The following is a 27,454-nucleotide window of genomic DNA, read 5'->3' as shown; positions in this document are numbered from 1 at the left end:
AAAAAGATTCTTGCTAGATTACATGTGGCCAAGATTTCACCCTTGATCTGTAGGTGGAATGCAAAAAAGTTGCCTTTGAAGCCACATATGTATTATTGGTTACAGCACGCTGCCTTCTCTCCTGCCCAGGCACACTCTGTGGCACGTAGGATGTGTGGAGCTGGGGAGAGCCTTCTCTAAACCGTGAAGGGGTTTTTTCCCCATAGGAAAAAGAAGTTGTTTTAGAGATTGATAATTAACAAGAGTGGCTTGGAAAGAGAAGGAAATGTCTTTATCATTTGTGAAACATTTCACAGTACAAAAGAAACCGACTATGTATCTGCTTTGGAGTGACGCCAAGAGTTTTTCAGTGCACTCTCTATGGATAAAAGAAGGAGTGAACACCCACCCCAAAATAGCCAGCAATTGAATGGTCAGGGAACATGTGGGCTGAAGCAGCCAGTCTGTGGCTGTGAACTGAGAAACATCTGATGAACAGAGTAGTGTTCTCCCCCACCTCCTCCACTCAAGAAAATCCTTCCATCAGACGATTCTCAGGTCAGCTGGTAGTCAGTGTTTGGTTAACCACTGAGAAGCCAGTTCTATTTCAAAAGGCATTGTGAGTAACCCTTACAGGACCCAGTTCAGAGATAAAGTTGCTATAACTTGCAACTATTTTCCAGACACAATCCAAGTGATCACTTTTTGGAGAACTTGCTTCTGATGAATCTACATCATTGTTGATTTCTGAAGCCTTATTTTCTGTGCCAGTTTGTGCCCACTAAGGACCTCGGTGAAAGGCTGAAATTAGTGATGCCTATTGACCTAGTCCTTAGCTATTAAAATTTCTTAAGTTGGCTGTTTCTTCTTTCTAGAACATCAGAGGATGGAAGCAGGCTATCATTAATTATTTACGATTTTGATTTTGTGCTTCCTTTCCTGTACTAAGAATGTGATCTTTTAATGAATGAGCCTAAAATTGCTTTTGTTTGGTTTTTCTGTGTGACAGCCTTTCAGATGCCAGATTAGTTTATTTGCTTTGACATTCATATTGCATCCTTTTATCTTGACTTATTAATATCTTATAAAATATGCATGATGCAGACAAAAGAGACTCAGGTGACAATTACTGAATGGAATTCAAGATTTATGCCTTATTTCCAAGGCTGGAACAAAGATATTTGTAAGATTATATGAAGCTTCAAGAAGAAGATTATCGGGCTGGATGTATATGTACTGCCCAGGGCAAGCCCATCTGTGTAGGCAGTTAAAGCTTTCTTTATGACCTCAGTTGAAGACTGGCATAAAGTCCTGCAGCATCTAGGACTTGCCTGGATGCTTCTTGGTATATGTTGCATTAATGTCTCCAAACAATAATAAACAAAATGTCTGTGAACTGTCTTTTTCAAGCTACCCTGGCTGTGACCCTGGCTTTTATAATTTAAGAATACTGAAGTTTGCTTGGGTGAAAATATCTGTCCTGTACAAGTGAAGCCTCACAGACTCAGCTTTTCACAGCCTGATTGTTCTAAGTTTTGTCTTGGTTCAAATCCACAAAGCTAAATTTCAAAAAGACTTGAAGTAATTTTTTCATGGCAGATGTTTGGTTTGGTTAGTAGTGGAGTTTGTAAATGCCAGGTGACTGGACTTCTGCCAAAAATTCAGCTAATCAAACAATTATTTCTGTTCAGTATAATTTTTTTTTGCAGAAGTTATCTTTTTTTTAGAGAAATTTGGAGCAAGAATGATATCATTTGTGTTGTTTACAGCGCCAGACACACTGTCGTGGCTTTTAGCTAGATTTCAACAGATTTCCTGTTAATACTGATCTGCACCTTTCTTTGCAAGTAGCCCCATAAAAATCAAAATTTGATGCATCTAGGAACTAGTGGTTCTGGTACTTAACAAATTACAGTTGTTGTGGATATTAGCAAGGAAAAAGGTGTAAGCTGTCAGAAGTTAGATACAAAGAGAGAAGAGTGATTTTTCAAGTATTTGGGTTGAAGAATGTGAAAATGCAGCTTAATGAAAGTATGGAATCTGCAGTTCAAGAAAAGTGTTTAATTTTTTTTTAAGCAGAACTGCAAACATACTCAACTGACCATAATTTCAAAATTCTTTTTCTTAGATCTACTTTGGAGTTGTTTCTTTTCATGGTGTACAATAAATGTAATTATCTTTTCTTATGGACTAATTTGTTTTTGAGGGTAAGAAAGGGTAGATTGTTCTTTTAATTAGTATTCAGAGCAGGAAAAGAAGGGGATGATAATCACATCTATTATCTGGGTGGTAAACAGTAGTAAAGGGCAGTCATTCCCTGTCTGGTGCTCAAGTGCAATGCACAGAAATAATTTTATTGATCCAATTTACCAGAAGATTTAAGGGCCAGATAAAAATTTGGAATTTTATGGGAATGTGTAATATTTCAGGTTTATGTTGCACTTTCCTGCAGTGAAATGGAGAACTAAATAAAGTAGCCATTAATATTTTCTTTGAGACTTGAATTTTTATGCTTTTCAGGGTTTAAGGCAGACTTCCATATGAATTATATTATATATAATGTAATTACATTGTATATTAATTACATTACATAATGAATTACATTAAATAAAAACGTTGTGGTGGCCTCCATCTGTATGATGCCTGCAAACAGGAAAATGTCTTTAGAAGATAGTTATTTTGATACCTAACTAAAAATATACTAATGATTTAAGTGGAATTGTTTCATGCGTGTTTATTTTTAATATTTACTCGGACTTAGGCTATTTGGAAGGCTTTGTGTTTGGTCTGTGTTTTGTCCCCTGGCCCTGCAGCAGGCTGGGGGAGTGGAGGTGCCAGCAGTGTGAGTGTGGCACCGGGGCTGTGCCCAGCGCTCTGCCCTGCAGCCAGAGCAGGTGGCACAGCTCGTGCCCCTGCTCCTCAGCTGTCTGCAGAGCCAGCAGCCAGCACTGTTCTGAACAGATCCTGCTCTTGCCACTACACCAGTGAAACCCTTCTGATCCAGGAGTGCTTGCTGCCCACAGACTGGCATCCAAAGCTGTGCTAATGTTGAAGGATCCATAGTTTGGATACTACACTCTGTGGGCTAAAGAATCTGCAGGAGTTTCCTGGCAAGATAATCCAGTCCTGTTCCTGTCATTCAGCTGAAGGGAAACATGCTGACTCTGTGTGAGTCAGGGTGGATTTTTTAATGGGACAGTGAGTGTTGTTTCCAAAGGAATTACATAACCATTCCACTCCTAGCATCATAGTAGTCAGAGTATATTAGCAGGGGTTTGCAAGCTTTGTGCATTTAAATGGAAACCTTATCCTAGTAATCAATGTGTTTTTCAGAGTTACTGTTCCCTTATAAGCCCTTGTACTTTTTAATTGTTAGCATAAAAGATTTCTGCTCCTGTTCAGATTTGCTGCTGATTTTTGGACAGTTCTTTTTTGACTTAAGCATGATTGCAGTAAAATTTCAAGTGGTTCAGTGAAATTGCAAGCTTGTGTTAGAGTTAGGATATAGATATATGACCCAGAACTGTCTCACAATCAATAAAGCAAATTTTGAATTTTAAACCATCGCAGAAAAAGCTACAGAAAAGTGTTTTTGCTTGTCATGTAACCAAAAACAACCTCCAGGAAAGATGTTTGCATTAATGTGTTACAGCAAGTCTGATGTTTGGTGCTAAACAAAACTTCCATGGCAGCAAGAGATTTTTGGGGCCAGCGAAGCTTTGATATTTGTTACAATTCTAGTGTGGGATATTAAAACTGTAGATAGTGCTCTCCATCATACAAGATGAGCAACTTGAATCTTGTTTGTAGCTATAAAGGCAATAAGATGTTGTAAAAGTAAATGTAAATGCAAAAGTAAATGCAAAAGTAAATGCCTGTACGTGCAAAGAAATAAACCACTCTGATTTTAAGATATAAGTTTATATTGTACTTGTGATACTTTCCCTGTTCAACTGAAAATTGCGTATTTTGTTATGTATAACGTTATGGTTTTATTCATTTCAGACAAGCTCTATATGGGACCAGGGCAACTGTACCATGATCTGCAGAACCTTTTACATGACTTGAATGTACTTGGTCAAATTAGCCAATTAATAAGCAGCCTTAAAGGAAACTATCAGGTAATAAACAAAGCTGGATTTATTTTTCAAGTCTGTTCTTGTAAATTGTATAATGGCCTCCCCCTCGGGTTTGTGCAAGGCATTCTTTAGTTCTCTCTGCAAAAAGTGGAATAATGTTTACCTCTAGTATTATCTTCAGTTAACAGCATTTACTGTTAAGTGTAATAAATAGATTACAGCTGTCCTTCTAATCTTCCTTTTCTTTATTGTTTTTAAGTGTAGGTGGAAACTACAAGTGTCTTCATTTGTTGAGTAGCTGATAAGCTTATATGGAAACAGAATTACATTTTGATGTTAAGAAATTGGATTCTTGCAGTTGGACATGGTAGTAGGAGGATGGTTGTTTGGAGGAAGCTCTTGATCCCCATCCAAGCTCATAATCCTGGCTTTTGTGGGGGGAAACTGTACTTAAAACTGAGTATAAATCACAAAATATAAAAGGATTTTCAGAAGAATTTCGAAACTATTTTGCTTTAGCTTTGTTCACATCCCTTTGATTTAGCTTACATTCTGGCAAACAAATATAGTACTTAACACCAAATGAAGCCTTGAGACTTCAAACAATTACTTTTTTGCTTGATTTTTTAATGTGTTTTATATGTGGTTACATGTAGTTTTTAACTCCTACCTGCCACCACAGGTTACAAATGTGTGTATATGTATGAATGTATAAAAGCTGAGTTTCTCTTGACATATCTTGGCTTCAGAGTAAAGGTATTAAATAAAACATAGAATTTTGTGAAAATATATACTCTGGATGAAGTTTATGGAAACAGTGCTTTTGGAAAAAGCTTCACAAGTATAAGAAGGTGAATTTCATCTGCATAATTGGGAATATGCATAGCACAGATATACAATAAGACATCCACCCATCACCATATAATAAACCTTTCTGCATGCACTGACAGTCAGAGCCAACTACGCTTTGCAAACTTAAAATTCAGTCATTGTTTCAGGGTAGATGTATGTAAGATCATTAAAAGAATTTATTTAGAGGAATGAGGTTAGCTTCTTGATTTTTGAAAAACACTTAAGTTGTCATAGAATTCTGATGGTGGAAAGTTTGTGTACCTCTGTGTACTTGTTAGTCTTGGTGCTTTGTACATTCAGGTGGGCTTTTAGTGTCTGCAACAGAACACTCACCTTGCAGTTATTGTTTCAGCATCTTAAACAGATTTAGACAACACATTTTTCATGATGCCTCTGTAAACGTTTTGGCTCAAACTGTGTTTACAAGTATGGCTAAATTATCCATGATGGAAATGTAGTCTAATTGAAGCCCATGTTTCATTGTTTGTTATATGCAGGAATCACCTTATTATACTGTTTGCAACAGGCAGATAGGCTGGTGTTGAATCTTAGTTTTTTTCATTTTTCAGAATTTAAACCAATCTGTAGCCCATGACTGGACCTCAGGTTTACAAAAACTGATTTTGAAAAAAGAAGATGAAATCAGAGCAGCAGATCGCTGTAGAATTCAGCTGCAACTCCCAGGAAAGCAGGACAAGTCAGTAGAAATCTTGATTACAAAACTTTGTAAATTGGTTTGTGTATTAGGTATAGATACTAGTGTATAGGTATATGTACTAGTGAGGATTTGGGAATCTGTAGCTCTTCCCTCCCTTCTGTTTCCATAAGTAAGCCCCTGAGTTTTTGCTCTTATGCCATAATGCCGGCAGCTTTAATGTGTTCCAGAGCAGTGCTGTAGCTTTTCTCCTGTTCCTCAGCCCAGCTTTAATGTTCCAGAGCAGCTCTGTAGCTTTTCTCCTGTTCCTCAGCCCAGCTTTAATGTTCCAGAGCAGCTCTGTAGCTTTTCTCCTGTTCCTCAGCCCAGATTTAATGTTCCAGAGCAGTGCTGTAGCTTTTCTCCTGTTCCTCAGCCCAGGATTCTGGATGTAAGAAGCAAGAGAGGAACCCTGGCAGTGGCAGCTAATAGGGAACAGTCACTGTTGTGTTCCTGCTCCAGTTCCTCTCAAATCATTTTGTGTAAAGTATAGGAAGATGGACATATCGTGTATCATAGCCTGCACACTGAAATCAGAGCTGAGTCTTTGTCTGAGTATTAGAAAATAATGAAATTTCATCTTGCTCAACATTTTTAGCCATGGCTGTATTCATAACCATCACATTTATAGTGTTGTTTTTTTGTTTTTTTTTTTTCCTGTACTACAGGTCTGGGCGGCCAACTTTCTTTACAGCTGTGTTCAATACATTTACCCCTGCCATCAAACAGTCTTGGATCAACAATTTACAAATGGCTAAACTGGCCCTTGGTAATTCCTAGTTAATCAAGTTTCCTAAAAAGTTAAAATAGCCCTCAATGTACAGTGTAATATATTTATTTTTCTTTTTTGGATAATGATTTTCCTTTTTCAGTGAAAATTGTCTGTAGATGTTTAAAACTGCAATACAGTAAATAGTAGTGATTGTGTATCACTACAAAGTAATAGCATTGTAGATAAAACAGGCACTTATTATGAAAGAATATATTTTCAACAGTATTTTAATGAAGTCTGGTATTCATTACTAATTGTTGCATCTAAATCAACACAAATAGTCTCTAAGTCAGAGCAATAAAAAAATATGCTGTCTTGTGATGTTATTTTTTTTCCTGTGTTTGCACAAGGGGATAGGTTTCCAAAGATACTTGGACTTTTCAATGCCTAAGTTGAGAAACATTAACTTTCACCAGCACATGGTCAAAGTAGAGTGCTTTTGTGATGTCTCACAGAAGACAAGCAAAGTAACAAAAAAGAAGAGAGAATGGGTGTTTCCATCATTCCAGCAGCAGGATCCTTTTGATTATGATAACTGGCAGTTGGTAGTGATGTTTCTTAAACAGGCAGAGAAATGCTGTTTAACAAACAGATTTCCTAGAGTCTTAAGGAGAGGTTTGATATGTCTTTTCCTCTTTCAATATTCAATTTACAAGATCATTAAGAGACTCCCCTTAACATTTTGCTAATATAAGATGTTCTTTTTTGCATTATCAGTATGTATGTAATCTACTCAATTGAATTTTTGCTCATAGTTTTATATTGTCATGTATGCATCTATGGAAAAAGAACAGCCTGATATGTATTGACTCATCCTGACAGAATTCTTTTCTGTTCCTGTGGAAAGATGGAAGTGATTATTCAGTGAGAGAATTGTGGAGTGTTTATTGTTTGCTCTTTCCATTACAGCAGAGGATAACCTCTTAGGTTGGTTCTGCATAGAAGATGATGGGAATCAAATCAAAAAAGAAAAACATCCTCTTCTTGTTAGACACATGCCAGTGATGGTGGCCAAGCAACAGGAGTTCAAGGTGAATGGAATTTTTATATGAGATTACAATTAGGTTTTCTTGTGTGATATAATTTTCTAAAGAATACCATATTGTAAATACATCTATTAGTTCACATCTATTGTGACTACTTTGGTTTAAGACCATTAGCAATTAAAGGTCCAGAAGAGTCACAGAAATGAAAAATGCTGCAATCTTTGAGGCCCTAATGAGCATAATGTTTATTTTTACATAGTATGACATTCACTTTCATATGTAAATTAATCACTCGGTGTAAACAGAACTTTTGGGAATTCTTAGTTCATCTTGAGATTTCCAAGTGTGTGTTTGGGGCTTAGAAGTAACCTAAAGCTTACAAGAGCAGGAATCTGATCTCCATGAAAGCTGTCCTTTCCTGGTGTAACTATGCTAAATCCTCCTCAAATTTCTGATTTTTATCAGTGCACAGAGAATAATATTTTTAAAATATTTTTTTAAAAAATTATGTTATGTGGAATCTTATGTAAAATGTCATATTCTGAACAATTATATAGACATTGTCTTAATGGTTCATTTACTAAAGCAATGTGTCCATTTGAAGCCTTATTAACTACTGACTTTGATGATGAAAATAAGTACAATACCAAACCAGGTATTGTACTTATTTTCATATTTCAACAGATGAAAGGGAAGAGTGCTGGATGCTGTTTTTTTCAGTGTACCAGTAGGATTTCTTATTGGCCAGCAGTCAGTAAGTCTTATGCAAAAAGAGTAATGGAAACTAAATTGTGTATGTGTGGATAGAATCCCAAAGTTAAGTTAATGCATTGCATGGGTGCTGCTTAAAAAGGTGAGTCTGAAGACCCTCACTGCTAGAGCAGCCTGCACAGGAGGGAAGCTCAGCTGACAGCTTCACTTCAAATGTGAGTGTACAAAGTGGATGTTGGGGGAAAATAATTGGTGGTTCAAAATGCAGTAGAAATGTGTAATGGTGCTAAGACAATCTATTCCTATGATACTGGTTTTCAGAGCAGTCAAAGTTTACTGAAACTCTGATTTCCCATACCAGTCATGCTTGTCCTATTTAAACAGCTTTTTCTGAGGTTTACTTTGTTTACTGAAACTCTCTGATTTCCCATACAACCACTCATGCTTGTCCTATTTAAACAGCTTTTTCTGAGGTTTACTTTCTAAAGTCACCACTGGTGAAATAACCAGCTATTTTAATTTTTTTTTCAGAAACTTAAATCATGTATGTATTTCCTTAGAGCCCAGGCATTTGTAAGTCCTGAAAATGAGTGCCAGGATCTGTGAAGGCCCAGGCTCAACTCTTGTAATCAAGTTAGAACAGAGTCTTCTTATTTTGAAAGGAAAGGGAAGTTTGTCACCTTTGCAGTTGGCTGAGATCTTTGCCTTGGTCACCTCAGGAGAGCAGAGTGTGTGACAACATTTGCCTCAGCCCTGGGCTAACTTGGCCAGTTTTGTAGCTCCTTAAAGCAATGTGGGTGTGAGCCCAGGGGTCATTCCTGGTTCTCCCAAATCCTTGATATTACTAGAAAATATGACTTAAGTATTGCTGAAGTCTCAGCTGCAATTTGGCTCTCCAGTCCCAGCTCAGGGTGGGAAGAGAAACTCTGCTTGGCTTATCCTGTTTGTTGGCTCTGTATGCTGCTCAGGCTGCCCAGTGGTGGAGGGAGACACCAGAGCAGGGTTACATCTCTGGCTTGTGTCAAGACTTGGAGCTAAACTACCAGGGTTTAACTGTGGAAAAAGCATCACTTTGACTAAGATGCAAAGTGACACAAGGTGTAACGAGGAGCCTGGGAAATATCCAACATGCAGACTGTCTTATTTTTGACTAGTGATATATTTAATTGTCACAGCGACTGTAAATCACTTCAAGTAGATAGCTTCAGCATGTGTTAAATGAGACATGCTAAGACAGGCATGGAAGCTCTTTTTCTTCTTCTTTTTTCATCTATTGATTTCAAATTTTTATCTGTATATAGCGAATTGCTTTGCTGAATAAATAATATTTTTTCTACTAAGGCAAATCACTTCGTAATGCCTGCTGACTTCAAGGAGCCTGTGAAATTCTTTGCACTTGGGAAAATTAAATAAACTTGGAATTTAGAACTCTTAACTTTTGCCAGCTTGTTTTGGAGTTGTTTTTTTGGTTTTGTTGTTTGTTTGGGGTTTATTTGGTGGGTTTTTTTGTTGTTGTTTGGGGTTTTTTTGTTTTGTTTTGAATTTGTTTTGATTTTTTGTTTGTTTTGTTTTTGGTTTATTTAATTGTTCACTGTTGGGAGGTGATGTTGCTAGGCTGTGGGGAGTTAATACTAACTGAGTAGTCTAAGTTAACACTAACTGAGGTTTTGCTAGTACTACAATATAATCACTAGGACATTGATGTCCAAGATGAGAACATTGGTTTGAATTCTAGAGAATCTTGTTTAAAAATGTAGTATCACACCTCATTAGAAACTTTTTTATTCTCTACACAGTTATGAACTGCTTTTATATATTTTGAAGTGTTTGCATAAGCTTTAGGAAACTGCTGTGGATATTAGGGAAATTAGAAAACCATGACTGGTCATAAAAATGTTTTTTTTCAGATTCTTGATGCTTGATTCATCTTCAGAGTTGGGATGGATTTTAAATATAGACCTTGAGTCTGGTGTTGCTTTCATTTTTTTAAAATGGCCTGCATGATAAAATCAAGAGTATTGTTTTTAATGTACTGACAGTAACATGATGACATGAGATTGGAAGGGAGTTGAAGTCTTAAGAATGATATTATTAGCATTCAAAATGACCAAGGCACCTGGAGAAATCGTTTGGGAAGGGGGAAGAAAGATGAAAAGGATGACAGTCAGCAGGACAGACACATGGTATGCTCACTGAGAAATTAGGAGTTTCCTAAATCCAGGTTGAAGAGGTGGTTTAGTTGGTCTGTTAAAGTAATTTTTAATAGACCAGAACGGTAAGGATTGGTTAGGAATGTGACATTGTTACAAAGAGTAGTAATGAATATGAGATGTATAGAAACAGGCTTCTGAAGATACAACCATGGTGTAGTGCTGCTACCAGCTCTGCTAGAACAGTGTGTTTGGGTGAGAAAACTCTGTGCTCTCAAATATACACGTGAGGCTGATACATCTGCTGGAGAAATGTCAGTTGAAAAAGCGGCAATAATAAGTTCAAAAACAAAAATCTGAAAGAAATCATTCTTAAAAAAAGTATAAGTAATTAAATGATGTTAATGTAGCCTAGTGAAGAGGTGTCTCAGGCAGGATCATACCTTTTATGCAAAAGGAAACTACAGAGAAAGAGAAGTAAGTGCCTGGTGTTTGAGATGAGAGGTAACAAGCCAATGATTACATCAGGGATGGGGTCAGGTTGGGGAGATGAAAAAGCTTAATAAAAGTCATGAAGCATTTGAGTAGATCAGCAAAAGAGAATTCGTAGTCTTTGGCCATGAAGGTCTGCAGGGGTAGATGAGGAATGTGTCAGGAGCAATATCTGTGCAGCTGACCCTGTCCAGGGGAGCTGGGTGAACTAAACTGACTCCTTGCCTTAGGAGACTCTTTGATATCCTTAAATGCTTCGGTTAATTACAAACTAAAATAGACAGAAACAGGCTTTTTTTTTTTTTTATGTGCTAACAGCTCCCTTTTCCTCTTCTTGAAGGTTGAATGTGCTGCTTATAATCCTGAGCCATACCTTGCTGGAGAAACAGAGTCAGATTCCTGTGCTGTGGAACATGGTTTTCTTTGGGTAAGTGTCACTTTTACACTTTACCCAAACTAAAATCTGAAAGTGGTTGTCTCCTGTTTCTTTCCATTGCTTTTTGTGACTCTTGACAATATGTAGGTATGAAATAAATCCTGGGTTGGTTTTTTCTCTTTGTTTATTTGTTTAAAGATAAAGGATTAGCTACTAATTTGTCATGTGATCTTGCTGGTCTCTGTAGGGTGTCAGTAAGTGTGTGTGGTTTGTGCAGCACAGAACGAATTCCAAAGTGCTGAGCACATTCAGAAGGGAGTTATGTGCTAATTTGTAACAATTGCTACTGAAACCCATATGAGCTTCCACTGTCCTCTCTGTTTTCATGTTTCAGGAATGTTTTAGCCAAAAATAATCTGTTTGAATCTGTATAGGAAAATAGCTTATTCTTCATATTGCTATGACCCCAGATATGCTGATATTCAAGCTAATGATTTCAGAAGCTTTTCTAGTTACTACAGTACTAACATTTTAAGGGAACCCTTGCAAATTAAAAGTTAGAAATAGCTTTTCTTAGTGGTCTTTTTCAAGGCACCCCATATAATTTCCTTTTGTCTTTGCCATTTGTAAACAGTAGTTGCAAAAACATGCTAATTAAATCTTTCTGCTGCTACAAAATATTATTTCTTTTTCTTTACTATTTTATTTTGTATAACAGAAAGAGCTGCTATACAAAAACGTGTACTGTGCTTGGGTAGATTTTTTTACTTCTCCCTGATCACTGAAATGTGCAAGTTTATGGACGTGTTCATGATTCTTAGTTCTGGATCAGGGAGAAATTTAGGTTTCTGTATCAGCAAGTTTACAAGACTCTTTCTTCTGGGATGAAGCATTTCTTTGTAGACCTGTTACTGTGCAAAGGACAGGCCTCAGCCATATTACCTGGTTTTAAAGAACTTGAGACAATTAGAACACCAGTTATTAAAGTAGCATGTTGCACAGATACAGTAATTGCATTATACAAATGTATACACATTTGAGTCAGATATCAGAATAAGCCATAATATTATTCCTGCTTTAAAAACATTTTTTTGTGAAAATTACTCTCTTATGCATGAAAATATATATTGGCACATATAACTTGAGATGCACTCTTCAGTTAACATTCCAGTCATTCCTTCTTGTACTTGTTGATCTTCCTGTGAGTGTAGAAGGCAAGTTTGTATGTATAACATTTTGATATATCTTGTATTTGTGCTGAATTATTCTCTTATGTCTGAAAATTACTCTCTTATGCATGAAAATATATATTGGCACATATGACTTGAGATGCACTCTTCAGTTAACATTCCAGTCATTCCTTCCTGTACTTGTTGATCTTCCTGGAGACAGGTATCAGTCATGGTCTGTTGTGCTTTTTTTTAATTTTCTTTTTTTCATTTCAGATTGGCAGTTGTACAAATCAGATGGGCCAGGTTGCAATAGTCTCGTTTCAAAGCTCCAGCCCCAAGGTTATTGAGTGCTTCAATGTGGAATCACGGATTCTCTGCATGGTCTACATACCAGAGGAGGAGAAGCTGAAAGAGCAAAACAAAGCTCCAGACTCTGAAAATGTTCTTGCAAAAACTTCTAATGTGCCTACTATTTGCCTTGGCATGGAAGAAGGAAGGTGATTCTTGGTTTTGGTGTCATGTGTATGATTTATTGATTAAGTTTGCTATTCTATAGCAAAATTGTGTGAGAAAATGTTACTTTTTTGTAAAGTATCCAAGTGTTATCCAGTAACCTCATGGTATCCTTTCTATTCAAATAAAGGATAAAATGGACTCTACATTATTTAAAATTACACCATGTGGTATTTGAAATTAAAACAGGGCATCTTTTTGATGAAAGAGGATTAGTTCATCATATCTGAAAAATATAAATACTACTTTTGTTACATTACAAGGTAATCTTCAGGTATTGGAGAATTTTCAGAATGGCAAAGAGGAGTCCATTAATCTTCTGCCCTGTCATATTATGAAGGATTTGTCACATGAAAAAAAAATTGCTGTTTACTATTGACAGGAATTACTTTGCTGTCTTTGAACTGATGGCCTACTGAGCCATCCCTTGATTTGAAGTGTTGTAGAACAAAGCTAAATGTTCTAAATTTATCGGTCAGTTAACAAACAGATCTTGTTAGTGAGGCTGTAAGTGTTTAACCACATGTGATTTTTGAAGGTGTTTGTAACCAGTATAAATGAAGGAGAACAAAATTTTCCAAGGAAAATGCCATTTCTAGAAATCAGTGATTTAATTCCAGATTTAACAATATTCTTACCATACCCAGTGTAACAATCAATAGGAATTGTGGAAGTTTTAAGTGTAAGTGATGTCTGGTAGTGAGTTTTTCTTTTCTTCTCCCTAGTTTTCCACATAATATATATTTTTAAACTAATTAAAGTTTTAGATAGACTCATAATAAGGACTTTGAGCAGAATTTTTATTATGTCTCTTTTTTGAATAACTGTTTCTGCAGACAAGATAATATGAATGTGTTGTCATATGTCAACGTTAAGTAATTACAAGTTGTCTACACAGACATTCTGGGGTGTCAAGAATTGAAGGAGAAAATCCTCTTTTCCCCAATATTTTATTTTAAACTTCTCTTTTGCATATTCTAGCAAGAAATATGTAAAGCATAATTTCACAGGTCTGTTTCTTCTTGCTTCTTTCTATAGCATTTCTATTTACAAAAGTTGCCAAGGCTCAAAGAAAATTCGACTTCAACACTTCTTCACTCCTGAAAAATCAACTGTTATGAGCTTAACATACAGGTCTCAGTACTTGTTTGCTGGCTTGGTAAATGGAAACGTCTCAATCTACACAAAAGCAGAAGGTAATGCTGCGTAGTGATATGATTTGATGGCATCCTGAGGAACTGACATGTCAGTGTATTTTGGCAGAAGTAATTTTCCACTAATGTATTTTCTGAAAATTCTTTGCAAAACTGCTGAACTAGGATTACTGCTCTTTCCGGTATGTCTGAAGAGACTTGTCTCTTTTTGAATGATAGTAGGAACTTTGATACTCTTCCCACTTTTACCATACATGTATATGACAATTGATTTTCCCCCTTAGCTCAAATCCTGAAGTCTTCAGTGTTGCAAGAGTCCAGAAATTTGTGTGCTAACAGCAGTATTTTACATAGCACAGTGCTTGTTTCTCTCAACTACCAAGTACTGGAGTTTATGAAATGCAGAAATCCGCTATTGGTAGAGATTTCTGTATATCTCATTTAAAATGATAACTCCATTTTTACTGTACAGATGGGATAAGTCTTTCCTATATGTGCAGTCCATGTATTTTATGGTAGGCCTCCTTTTTCTATTAGCATCACAGTTGGTTGTTTTGTATCTAGCTAAATAATTGGCTAAAATAATTTGAATAAAGGAGAATCCCAAGCAGTTTTCCTGAACCACAGCTGTCTTTTCCAGAGCTGGTTCAGGTGCTTCCAGTACATCTCACTAACTTCCCTGCAGTATTGCATATATATAGTGATTCAGTTCAAAGTCAGTGAGGCTTTGCTCAAGGTTTGAAACCTTAATGTTTTAAGTGAAATGTTAGCGCAGAGACTCCTAACCTTGCAAAGCACAGAGCCAGCAGAGCCCTGCCTTGTTTGTGTGAGCTGCAGTAATGGTGGTTGCCATGCTTCTCCAGTGAGGTGGGCCCTGTGAACAGTTCAGCTGCATTTGTGTGGCACTGTACCTTGGCTACTAAATCCTACCAGTCTCTAACTGAGGAACCAAATCAGTATCTATAATCTTGGGACAAATTATGTGTCAACTATTAGATCATATGAAGATTTTGTTTGGGAAAGGTACAGGATGCCTTTTTTTTTTTTTCCCCAAGTGTCGTTGTCGAGGCGGTCACGACACAAAGCAGGGACCACAAGCAGTTTCAGATGGCAACAGTTTATTATCGAACATGGCTGACCTTTTATACACTTTTTAATTGTTTATGCTTCTTCTACCCTAACTATTGGATACAATAAATCAACATAACACCATTGGTGAAAAGTTACAGTGACTTAACTAACTTTCTAAATTTACTTCGTGCAGCTGTGAAGTTCTTATCTTTCTTCAGTCCCTCAATTCTCTTGGTCTCCTTGGTTACAGCCTTGGAGAGAGGTCCTTATCAGCTTCTTCTTTCTTCTCAGCTTCTTCTTGCTCCTTTAGCTAACAGGCCCGCTGTTAGCCCCTTCCACACCCAAGCAACAAAGGATCTAGGAAAAAGTGCTGGGAAAGAAACTTCCTTTGTCCAGTTGTTGTCTTCAACCCAGTAGGTTTCCTGTTGAGCTGTTGTCTCTGATCCAAAGCCAGGCATTAAATTTCAGTTCCTTTTAAAAAATTTTTTTTACCACTGAATAGCATTTTTTTACTTTACTTTTGAGGTACAGGAATGAGGTCCTGAGCCTAAATTCATTATATTTTTGGTATTTCAGTTTCTCTACATAGCTGGGAGGGGTATTAAAGTGAATCTGTCATCTTCTCTGAAAGGTGTTGGTGTATTTAAGCTGTTTTAAGACTGCAATTACTATCACTCAACTTCTTCCAGAAAAGACCACTTCAAAAACACAACTGATATCCTTGGCAGTATAGCTAAGAGAGGATTCATGGGTTGCATATCTGCAGAGAATGTTAAAGGTGGGGCAGAGCTCTTAACCAGACTGCATTACAGTCTGGTTATGAGATGGAGGCTGTTGCATTGACCAGGATCCCCTGTTTGTCTTCTTCTGAAGACACTGTTTTGGGCAGTGAGATGTTCATAGAGCCTGTCAGAGTCATGATCACTGGAACTTTGAGATGGAAAATAATGATATTTTTCTGACTCTTGACAGTTAATCTTATAGTCCCTCTCCTTACTGCTTGGTCAGTGTGGCTTATTTCAGTCCTCCATGCCCCATGGAATTGTGTGATTCAGCTGCTGCCATGTTAGCATCCATTTTCCTTATGTTGGCTGCTGTGGTTATGTGAGGCAGTCAGCCCTGGAGGGGTGTTTTTATGAGCACTGACCTATTTACCAAACAAAGGAATCCAAGCAGTGAAATGGGAGGGAGGGGGAATGCAACCTCTGAGGAGCTTTGTGCATTTCATCAGGGCTGCCTTCTGTTCTGCAGAGGAGGTTACTTTTCAGCCACTTCGGCTTGGGTTTTGGTCTGCCATCATAAAGGAGATCAAGTAAAGATTTAAAAGCGAATGTGAAATATATCACTGCATTGCATCTTGATTTGAAGCCTGAGGAGGACAAATGCTGTGAGATGCACAGGAAAGAAATGGCTATTAGAGGATTCCATGAATGAGACAGGATAACCTTTCTTCTAGGATGAAAATCTATCTCACAGTCTGTGACAGAGTTGAGGTCCTTTTTTCTTCCTCCCTGGGCAGCAACTGTATAGATCAGTTCAGTCACTGAAGCTTGATGCCTTACTCTGTGTAGTCAAAGACCCATGATTTGTGTCATTTGTGTCACTTACCCAAATAGCTCTAATTTCTCCAGTTGTCCTCGGAGAGGTCAGTGTAGATATATATCCATGATGTTTGTTTACAAAGAGCAAGTGCTTTCTTCTGACTTTCTTCACCAGAGAACTATGTCAGATCAACAGCATCCGGAGTGCTGTGGCTGCAGAAAATCTTGTCTTGAAACTGAGAAGTCTGTACAGTAAACCAAGGAGCAAATGCCATGTTAGTGGGAAAGTAGGAGGTGCACAATTTCCTTTCTGCAGGGTAGTCATATTTTAGTGAGACAACTCTGTATCCATTTACTTTCACATATGAGGTAAAAAGTACTTAAGTACTTTTTAGTATTTTATGTATTGTTAAGCACTTAAAAATACATAATTTAATGTATTTGAACACAAACTGAAGGCAAAGTCTTGAGGTGCTGATACCACAAAATCTACTTGGCTCTTGAATGTGAGCTAACATGGTGATTTGTGAAAATATCACAGAACACTAGGATGCAGGTCAGCTAATATGTTAATTGTAAAAACAGTCCCCCTGATAATTATCCTCACTAATCCTTAATTTTGTGTGTGTGTGAAGACTTGTTTTGGGAACTGTGAGACAGCTAGTAAATTAAATGCTGCTGTATATAGGAAGGGGAGTGGTGCAGATTGCAAAATTTCTCTTTTGCACAGTTATCAGTCTGAAAAATTCTGCCTTTAGAGTTTGCCTCGAGCTGAGTTAATATTTCCATGCAAAACATGCTTAGAAGAGGTTAAGGGAAAAGTGTGTCATATTGTCTTTGTTTAAAAAACATAACAAAACCCCTTTGTGATGATTGCAGACAGCCCAGCAGATGTGTTTTCTGAGTGATGTAATAGCAAAAAAGGTCAGCGCGTGTTTGACTTCCATTCACAAAAGTATCTTAGGAAAGGGAAATCACAATCTTTATATAATATAGGTGTATTGTTCCTGATACACTGTAGTCAGTTCCAGCTTCCTTTCTCCTAGACATTGATATACATTTCCTTTTCATAAAGTCCTGTAAAGAGTACAGGAGAGAAACAGGAAAAACAAAAACTCAGAATTGTTGGCAGAAAGTAGAAGAATTAATATTTTAGTAGTTCAGTAGGAGTTTGGTCTAGTGAAATAATAGCTGAGGTAATTTTGCCCATGCACAGAACAGAAGAGACTTCACTGGTAAGAACTTAGGGAGCACTGAAGTTGGTCAGAAGTTTTGTTCACTTACCTGTCCATTGAGGCTTTGTGACACTAATCATTGGAGCATTTTCAGAGGATTAATATACAGGAAAATGAAGAAAAGAAAAACCTGAAAGGAAACACAAGAGTAAGGTAAACAGTTTTAATACTGAAGGGATGGCAATTCAGTTGACTGGTGAGGTACCTTGATGAATTTGGTAAGGCCCTTGTGTCCTCTGACAAATTGAGGAAAGGAAGAATATGTGGAATGTAAAATACTGATGTCAAAGTCAGAGCTTGAGTGGATTTCTGGCATGTGATTTCCACTTCAAGCAGACATTGTGAGAGGTAGTGCTGTGAAAAATAAACAGTGGTATTAAGCTGCTAGGGAGAGGACTAGAGCAGTGATACTGAAATAGAGAGTCTTTGCAGTGTCATATAATACTCATCACCAGAAATATGTTGACATTGCTTTCAGTCTTATTTGTGTATCTCATGCCAGGACCTCAGCACCACCCCCTGTATAACTGTAGGAAGAGCTCTGTCAGCTATTTGGCTTGAAGAATTTGATGCATGTGGGAGAAAAAATGAGTATACATGCACAGTGTAGGACATTCCTAGTTACACATTGTTTAGAAGAGCAGGCCCTGAGTGTCTCATCTTATTTTCAAATTATAAGGAATGTGCTAAACTTTTGACTTCTGTAGGTACCATTTTACTCCTCCACAGTGTTGGGTTATGTACCATGTGATGGAAAAAATGTTTGTGCTCCAGTGCACTAATTAACCAAGGCCTGCTGTTCCCAGGGCTGGGTTGGCAGCTCTGTTGAAAGCATCAATAGTGCTGCTAAGCAAGAGAGGAAGCTGTCAACAAAAACGCTTGCTGGGTTCAGCTTGACTGAAAGCATAAAGGAAGGGAAGACTACTACAAACTTTGAAAAGAGTTTCTGAGGAAATGAACTATATGTTAATAGGTTATCTCATATGAAGATCTGAGTGAACCAACTAATTACAGTTTTTAAAAGTACTAAATATTTAAAATATTTATGAATAATAGGAAGGTACCTTGATGGATTTGGCTATTTTTATAAATTATTGTAAAATAATTTTACTTCCTTCATTGGGTTTTGTGGAAACAAACCACACAAGGTTAAAATTAACATGGTTTTAAAACTTTCCCTAAAAAATTGACATTGTTTTAAAACTTCTTCTATTTACTCAAATTTAATCAGATAGGAAGATAACTAATTTTTCAAACTCATAAAAAATCACAAGACTAATAGCAAAATGCACTAATGGAAATAATGCCCTTTCACCTTGAATTCTTGGAAATATATTATGAGCATGAGAGACCTTACTTCAATGCAGCTAAACAGCCTGATATATGCATTGCAAGATACTGTTCAACACTGGTGTATAAACTATGGGATGTAACTTCTGGAGAAATATAAGTTACAAAGAGTATAAAAAATACTGTCACAACACAGTAACATAAGACAGATCCATTAGTATTAAAAAAAAAAATCCGTCTTCTATTTTTTTAAATGCTTGTCTGGTATGCAAATATCAGACATCCTATATACAACATAAATATATGACATCTAATTTCCAGAAGCCCCTGGATTCATTTCTATCTTTGACCCTGTTCTCAGATTTTGTAGATACATCTTTCCTGCAAACAGCTGTACCTGCAATTCATATAGTATGCCTTGAGATTCTCTTGGCAAAAGTTTTATCTTGGCTTCAATTTCTTGCTTCTTTTCTCTTTTGCCAGGAAAAAATAAACCTATTTTAATCAGTAATTAACCAAGGATTTTATAGCATCAAATGAAGCTATTCATTATCTTTTTTGCAAGTGCTGTGACTAATTTTAAGTATCTGGATAGTGCCAGTTGTTGAAACTACTTACATAAGCATGTCTTGAATCTGCAGGTGTTTACACAAGTCAGATTGAGATAATGCTTCTTTTCCCTTAGATTTTAGAAGCAATGGACATTGGACCAGGCAGATAACATGAAACAGCCAGTGTCAAACATGAAGTCTCTGCAGGCAGGTATTAAACAGGGTCTGCTGAGATCTGGAGAGAGAGGCAGGAAGAATATTATGTTTTCTTTTAAGTGTGATTTTGATAGTGTTAAACCACTTGTGAGCTAGACACAGACTTACTAATTAATTTTGGAGATGGGTGATAAAATTCTTGGTCAGCAAAATGAAGTCGTGATCTTACTTTTAGCCAGCAGCCTGTGGTTAAAGCAGTTACAGAAGTATGTTGGATTATCAGGCTTAATCCCTTGCCTTGCTTGAGTGGATTTTTACCCATGCTTTCCACTCTCAAGAGATTTCCCTGGCTGCCATAAAATGAAAGGAGAGGCACAGTGCTTAATTTGTCCTCCTGGTGCCGTTCCACTTTGTATAATTAATGAATCATTCACTGAAGCAGGGTCCAGAACACAGCTGACACATCCTTTGAATACTGTTCTAATTACTAGACCAGAGAGTGTCCCCCTCCCCATTTTTCCCCTCATCTGTCTCAGATGCTGTCTGATCTAGAAGACATCAGTGTTTGCAGGAGGAAATAAAAAAGCACCAGAGAATAGCCTTATCACATGACTAAGGTCATAGGGCAGAATGATAGCTTTGGATCTTTCCTGGGCTGATACATCAAGTGGGATTTCAGACATTTTTTTCAAGAAATTGAGGTAACATGAAAGACATGAAGCCTCTATCTCACCTTTTTTGTATGTCCAATCCTATGGAACTCTTAAACTGGACTGTGTTAACACACACACCAACAGAAAATGGTTTTGTGAGAACTGAGTTTTTTTCGGCATATGTGTTGAATCAGATATTCATTACTCAGATGGTATTTATAACTGATAGTATTGAAGTCAGCTTCTTACATTGATGGAGATTATTAATAAGACTTATTCAGACTCCTCAGACTTAGTCATCTGAGGAGTGACATGGAACTTCAGGGCATAAAGGTCCAGATTTATGAAAAAAAGAAACACATTAGATGTTTGAAATTTCATTTAAGCAAAATGGAAATGAGTCACAGTTGAGATCCTGAAAATCCTTATCCTTCTGTTGTTTCAGTATCAGATATGTTTTATATATAAATTAATGTATACCTTGAATGTATTTAAGAGAAAGACTTGTCAAGTTCTGTGACTTTTGTTTTATATTAATTGTTTGTCCAGTGTGAAAATATAACTAGAAAAGATAGCTTTTTGCTCAGCATATCTGCTCTTTGCCCAAACTCCTTATCCTTCAGAAAAGACAGGAAGAATGTACCAGAATTATGCTGGGTTTATTCCTAAGAATGGTGCCATGTGCAGATTGTTGTTAAACTTCTGCGGTCAGCATCCCTTGCACAATGAAAATTGTGACACACATGTGCAGCTTCACTTTCTGAAGGCTCTGCACTGCCTGCAGTGCTTACAGCAATCATAGAGTATGGGCAGCCTCCAGTTTGGAATTGAATTTGTGGGTAATGTAGTTGCTAAAGAATGGAAACTTTTCGAGAAGTTTGTTTATTACTAATAGTATGTATGAGTCAGAGAGAACACAGAGTGACTCTGACATTACTGGGAGAGTTTGCAGGCTAATAACTGGAAGCACTCTTCTCAATGCAAACTAAAATAATGAAAATGATTTTGACAGCCTGAAACTAAATGTCACTTCTACAAAGATGCTTTCAGAAGAGAGCCACATCCTGAGAATGACTCAGCAAAGGTTGTATCTCACAGATGACAGAAATTTTGAGAAGTACTCCAGAACTGAGGCTTCTCATTATTGTTGTTCCTACTGTGATTGGTGAAGCAGGAGATTTTGTACCCCTGTTCCCTAAGCAAATAATAGAAGATGCACTTGTTTTCAGGAGGGAAAAGGAAAAAAATGTACTTAAGTGTCTGCCTAAAGATGTGTTTACTTTGGTCTCATCAATCAAAATTTAAGTGGTTACTGAGTTGAAACCAGTGTCAGAAAAGTAAACTTTTCTGCCGCTTTTGCAGGAAGGTTTTTCAATGAAGAAACGGAGCTTTTGAAATATTTTATCTCAGGGTAAAACCCAGTTACTTTTAACAGATCTTTATATTATTATATTATAATGTATAGAAATGTCATCTTTCAGACTATATTCAGTGAGAACTTACAATATATAAACTAATATGAAAATATTAAAATTATTATTGATGTACTTAACATGTCAATTTGCATGTATAAAAGAGAAAGCCACAACTGTTTCAAGAAGCCTGTGTTGCTGGTTCTTAAATTTGGGGATAAATAATCTCCTAGGCCTTATTTCAAAGAGATGGCAATTGTGAGTGACCATATCAGCAGGTGGAAGCATGCAGTTCTTAGCAGAACCTCTCTGAATAACTGATTGTGCCCCATACACATGCATAATTTAATTTAGAACTGCTAAAAGCAGTCCAAAGAAAACACTGCGGGTTTTATAATTAGAGGAAAAAGTAAGAAAAGTGAAGGTATGGCACAAGACCAAGTTTTAATTTCTTCTTTTTTTTGGTCTTAATTTCCATCTTAATTGAAGTATCTGATAGTAGGAAGGTCCATTCCATCAAAATGCTCTCAGAGAGTGAACTGCACTCATTACAGCCTACAGTAAAAATCTTCCTGACGACTTTGCAATGAAAGATGATTCTGTCCTAGTTAGAAATTGATTCATCTTGAAGTAAGTTGGCTGTGAGCTCCTTCTGAGTTGGAGACAATTGTGTTAGCCTTGGGTTTCTGATTGTATTTCCTCTGCAAAGGAAAGCAGTTGTATCAGAAGAGCAATGTGGTATTCCTGAATTATCATTTAATCTAGATAAAATTTACTCTGTTGACAGTTATATGAGTTCTTAGGTTTGGATTTTCTCCTTAATGTTGTTTTACCTTGCAAATTACCCTGGAAGCTAAAAATAATCATACACAAATCACAGTGTAGCTTGAAGTGGCAACTTGCAGAAATTCAAGTGGTGGACTTCACAAGACTGTTCTAAAGCAAAGATCACCATTTGGTTGTATATAACCTTTTTTCTTTTTTTATTGAAGATGGGACATGGAACACAGAACCTCAGAAGATAGTTAAATTGGGTGTTCTACCTGTTAGAAGTCTGCTTGTGATGGAGGAGACCATTTGGGCTGCATGTGGTGGACAAATTTTTATAATCAGCACTGTGACGCATTCCATAGAGGTAAACACTTTTGAAAGCATTGCTCACCTATTATGCTTCAAGTGGTGAAATTTTAAAGATGAAAATGTGTTCAAGAAGTATCGTGATTCAGGAAGCTTTTTATTGAATGTGGTCTCAGTTCTTTTAAATCTCATTTCCTTAGTTTGTAATTCTGCTGTTGTGTTCTCTGCTGATGTCTCATCAGACCTTGCTGCCATTTACCCACTGGTTTCCATAAGGTGCTTGGAAATGACAGAGTATTTGGGGCAAGAGATTTACTTTAAAATGAAATCTGAGTAAGGCAGCAGGGAACTGGGTGCCTATAGGCACATTTTATGTTAATTACAGAAGAAGGTTTAACTAAGAGACTGCCTCTATACAGTTAGATGTTACTTGTACCTTGCAATAATTTCATAATATATTTTTGCAGAGTTTTGTTGCATCTAACTGTCTAGAGGCAGAGTTTTGTTTCTCAGTGGCCTACAAAAATTTTATTTGCATAAGAGCAGTTTCTTACGAATAGTCACACAAAAGCTGGCTTTTTGAATGAGAGAAGAGTCTTAAGGGTCAAACTCACATTTGTGACCACATTTTCCAGAAAATGTTAAGCCCTTATTTCTGTCAAAATTGCAGCTTTCACCAAAAGAACATCTTAGTACTCCAAACTTAAGAGTTGATGAAGCATCAGGATTTCAACCTCTCCTTCAACCTACAACAGAGTGTCTCTGAATTGTATGATGTTTACAGCCATGAAGTTTTTTCAAACAGGAGTCATGATGAGCTCACAGCCTCCTTCTTTGTGTGCTTTGTTGCTGCATTTTTTTCTTTGATGATCGTGTTTTCTCCCAACAATTGTCTGTTTGGTACAATTGATTCTGTGAGTCACTGTCATGGGTTTGCAGGGAAATAGCTAACATCCTAACATCCTAATTTCCTCTGTCTTTTTCTGTGTTTTCTGAGATATTTGTTTCATCTGTTAAGATGCTTGGATTATATATTCTTGTACTTTGCTTTTCTTTAAGGCTTGTTTTGTTGGTAGTTTGAATGGTATGATTAGGGAAAGATTTTGGATGAGTGATTTGGATAGGTGCTTGAAATAGACTTTTGTTAGTTTCACAGCCTCTGGGACACATGGTTGCTATTTTGCAGACTTTAGTAAAATCTCTCAGATTCTACTAGGAAAATGGTAAGAAATCACAGCCAGGTTGTTCCTGTGTGAGGCTGGATACATACAGCCAGATCTCTGTAAATAGGTTTGGCAAGTCTGGCCTAATTCTGTAACACAGCTCTCTCAAGTCTGGTGGTATGGCTGCAGTTTGGGCTGTGCTGGCCTGTTTTGGCAGAGGAAAACAAACCTAGAGTTAAACCAACTCTGAGGATTAAAGAATGTTTAAAGCTTACTCTGTCATAATACAGTAAAATGTCATGGATTGCAGTGTTGAAAACAGAAGTCTGGAGGAAAAATAACAAGTACTCTACCAATATCTTCAGACCTGGCAGTTTCATTTTTCAGCTGTTACTACAGATTTTCCTACAAAAGCATCACAGGAGGTTTCTTCTCATTTCTCAACTAAGCCATCTGTTGTATTCAGAGCTCAGGTTATTACAGGTCTATTGCACACACAATAAGTGCTGCAGCAAGCAACAGATAAGAAATGGTGCATATGGGTTGAGGAATGTTTTTTCAATATAAATTAGTTTGCTCAAGAACATGATGATTTTCTGTACATCTGGCTGAGGGTCATCTTTTTAATTTCACACAAATATCCATGGCATAGCTTGTCATCTTCCTCATAGAATTGTGAATGAGCGATGATTTTCTGTTGCTTCTTTATGGATATTAAGACATACTGATCTTTTTCTCATCATGTCACCAGACTAAACAGGCCACTAATGTTTTCAGTGTTGCTGCCTACTTAGTGATGTGGCTTGTTTTGATAACTTCCTAGGTTTATGTTTCCAAAAGTGATCTGCTATGTTGTCCTTCCCATGTTCACTGACAATATTGTTTTGATATTATACAATATATGAGGCAATTTAAACTCTGTTTATATCAAATATTTTAACATCTAAGCTGCCTCTTCCATACTGTGAAGAGCAGAATATTTGCTATGAGAGGAAGCAGGAGCAAGGAAATGTTTGTTCTCCCTCTGTGCTCTCTCATTGAAAGTTAGTTGTAATGATTTGACTCAAGATCTTTTGCATAAATGTGATCTTCGCTCTGTCAGCAGGAATCCAAGTGTTGCACAGGGCTCACCTGTTACTCTTCCCTCTTCACTGAACTCCTTTATATCTCCATATACATAATGTAGAGATACACCCTGTTTATACTGCAAGGCAGCTGCTTGCTACTTCATTGCTACATGCATGCATACTCTGTGCTCTGTGTCATGTACATTATTTGTAAAGGCATCTGGCAAGACTTTAAGGCCATGTTTGTGCAAGTCCATGAGCATATTCAAGTCTATTTTTTAAACTTGTCCTTGTGAGGCACTTTTTGCTTTACAGGTATCTTATATTTAGCTGTGTGTGCATTTGCTAAGTGCAAAGTACATTATCCTTGAAGACAATGTCATTCCATGCCTTCTTGCTTTGCTAAGATTTTTATTTAAGATTTTTTCTTTCTTAAATAATTTTTAGTAAATGAGCAGGTTTGGCATTGTGTGTATTTGATTTGGATATTACTCACTTCTGCTTTTCTCCCCCCCAGTTCACTTGTTCTAATGATATGTTATTGTAATAGAATGTTTTAGGTAATGTCTTTTACTGGCACAATGCCCCAAACTGGCACAATGCCTCAAGATCCTTGGCAGAGCACACATGATAAATGCATCAATTGCTGTTATATGTTAATTACATACTCTGATCCTCTTTCTGTGAAGAAGAAATTTGTCACTTAGTTTTGACCCTAGATCTGACAGTTGTATTGCAGTTGGGTACAGACCTACGTCCATTAATGGTCTCTGTGCCTGGAGCTCCTTGTACTCCGCAAAGGCAGTTTGCTCCTGTTTCAAAACTTCAAAAAGTGACAGAATATTTAATAAACTCACTGGCTGAGTGTCATTCTATCTTAGTCTGTTTTGTCTTGTTTTTAAAACTTTGCTATCTATATAGGGGTTACACTGAAACGTTCAGCTGAGTAAACAAAAATGTGGACATCCCTGTACATGAATGTGTGTTGCCCAAGTGTTGTAACTTCTTTAAAGCAGTGAAAGACATTTGTTTGATATTGAAGGTAATGGCACCCATTATCCTCCTCACCTGAACTTGGAGAAATCCTGGTTCATCTCTTGGTGCAGCAGTTTGGTGTAAGTGAGCACTCCCTCAAGAGAAGGAGGGAGCTCTGCTGTGTCCCACACTGCTGGAACACCGGTGAGCTGCATTGGCTGTGGCATCCCCAGTGCCTTCTGCAGCTCCTGTGCTGCTGTAGTTAGAATGGGAGAGCCTGAGGGGGAAAAGCCAGGCAAGAGGAATGTAGGTATGAAAACTCAAAGAGAAAAAGAAAATGAATTCAATTATTTTGATAACAAAATGAATAAGACATCTTTGTTCCTTTGTATCTCTATTTCTTGTTATAAAAAGAAAAGAAATTTAGAAGTAAAAGATCAGCTCACAGGTTTTCAGATAGACGTGTAATTGAAACAGATGTCAAAGCTATCCTTTATGCAAAAATTTATGCATAAGAAGGTGCAGTTTTGGGATATGTTCTTGCTCCATGTTAGAGGACCCTTTCAATGAGAAGAATAGTTCTTTCTACAGGCCTTGTCGTGTTTGCAGTATACAGTTTTACTTCGAGTGGGTCTGTATGTTCCAGCAGACAGCTGTACAAATGGCAGGACAGACTTAAGTGGGAGTATAATGAGTTGGCTAGTAAAAATGGAATGCTACAAAAATGTATGTGCAAGTTGTTTTCAGTGGCATCAGCATAGTTGTCAGCTGTGGTTGGATCACTCCAGAGAAAATTCGGTTTTTACAATCTTCTTCATTTTTCTTCTAATTTCAAAGAGTGCTGGTCAGCACTCTTTTCAGCACACTTCAGCAGCTGTGGGTCTATCCCCTAGAAGTTCTCAAAAGCCAGTTAGTCACCAGTGTAGAGATGTATGAATCTATTAAAAAAAGTGAGTAGTTTAGAATCTTTTTTTGCAATGGAGCATGCATGATTAGAATATCAGCAAATCTAGTCATAAGGGCTGTTTCTGACTTTGAAAGATTTTTAATGGATAAATTCTTCTTCAGTGTAGAGATGTATGAATCTATTTAAAAAGTGAGTAATTTAGAATCTTTTTTTGCAATGGAACATGCATGATTAGAATATCAGCAAATCTAGTCATAAGGGCTGTTTCTGACTTTGAAAGATTTTTAATGGATAAATTCTTCTCTATAAAAAATCTTATGATTTTCAAATTGTGTGTATCATTTGGTAATGAATTAATATTGGTTACCTGAGGAAAACAATGAATATAAATGTGTCTGCCAGAGTTGCTTGCCTTACATTCTGCAG

At 37.0% G+C, this 27,454-nt stretch overlaps 1 protein-coding gene across 5 annotated transcripts in view; it reads left to right on the top strand.

The window, feature by feature from the left end:
- ARHGEF10 (Rho guanine nucleotide exchange factor 10) overlaps positions 1–27,454 on the top strand; it is a 110,816-nt gene that overhangs the window by 69,446 nt on the left and 13,916 nt on the right. For all 5 annotated transcript variants that reach the window (XM_039715604.1, XM_039715607.1, XM_039715606.1 and 2 more), the window contains 8 exons: positions 3,985–4,100; positions 5,480–5,607; positions 6,273–6,373; positions 7,286–7,407; positions 11,056–11,142; positions 12,537–12,760; positions 13,815–13,972; positions 22,832–22,974. In XM_039715604.1, coding sequence (XP_039571538.1) covers positions 3,985–4,100; positions 5,480–5,607; positions 6,273–6,373; positions 7,286–7,407; positions 11,056–11,142; positions 12,537–12,760; positions 13,815–13,972; positions 22,832–22,974 — 1,079 coding nt within the window. The remainder of the gene's footprint in view (positions 1–3,984; positions 4,101–5,479; positions 5,608–6,272; positions 6,374–7,285; positions 7,408–11,055; positions 11,143–12,536; positions 12,761–13,814; positions 13,973–22,831; positions 22,975–27,454) is intronic.

The sequence above is a fragment of the Passer montanus genome, unplaced genomic scaffold (genome assembly GCF_014805655.1).
Source record: "Passer montanus isolate IOZ18808 unplaced genomic scaffold, ASM1480565v1 scaffold34, whole genome shotgun sequence".
In the NCBI taxonomy this organism is placed as follows: domain Eukaryota; kingdom Metazoa; phylum Chordata; class Aves; order Passeriformes; family Passeridae; genus Passer; species Passer montanus.
Note: the sequence above shows the minus strand (reverse complement) of the source record. Positions and strands in the feature narration are given on the sequence as shown.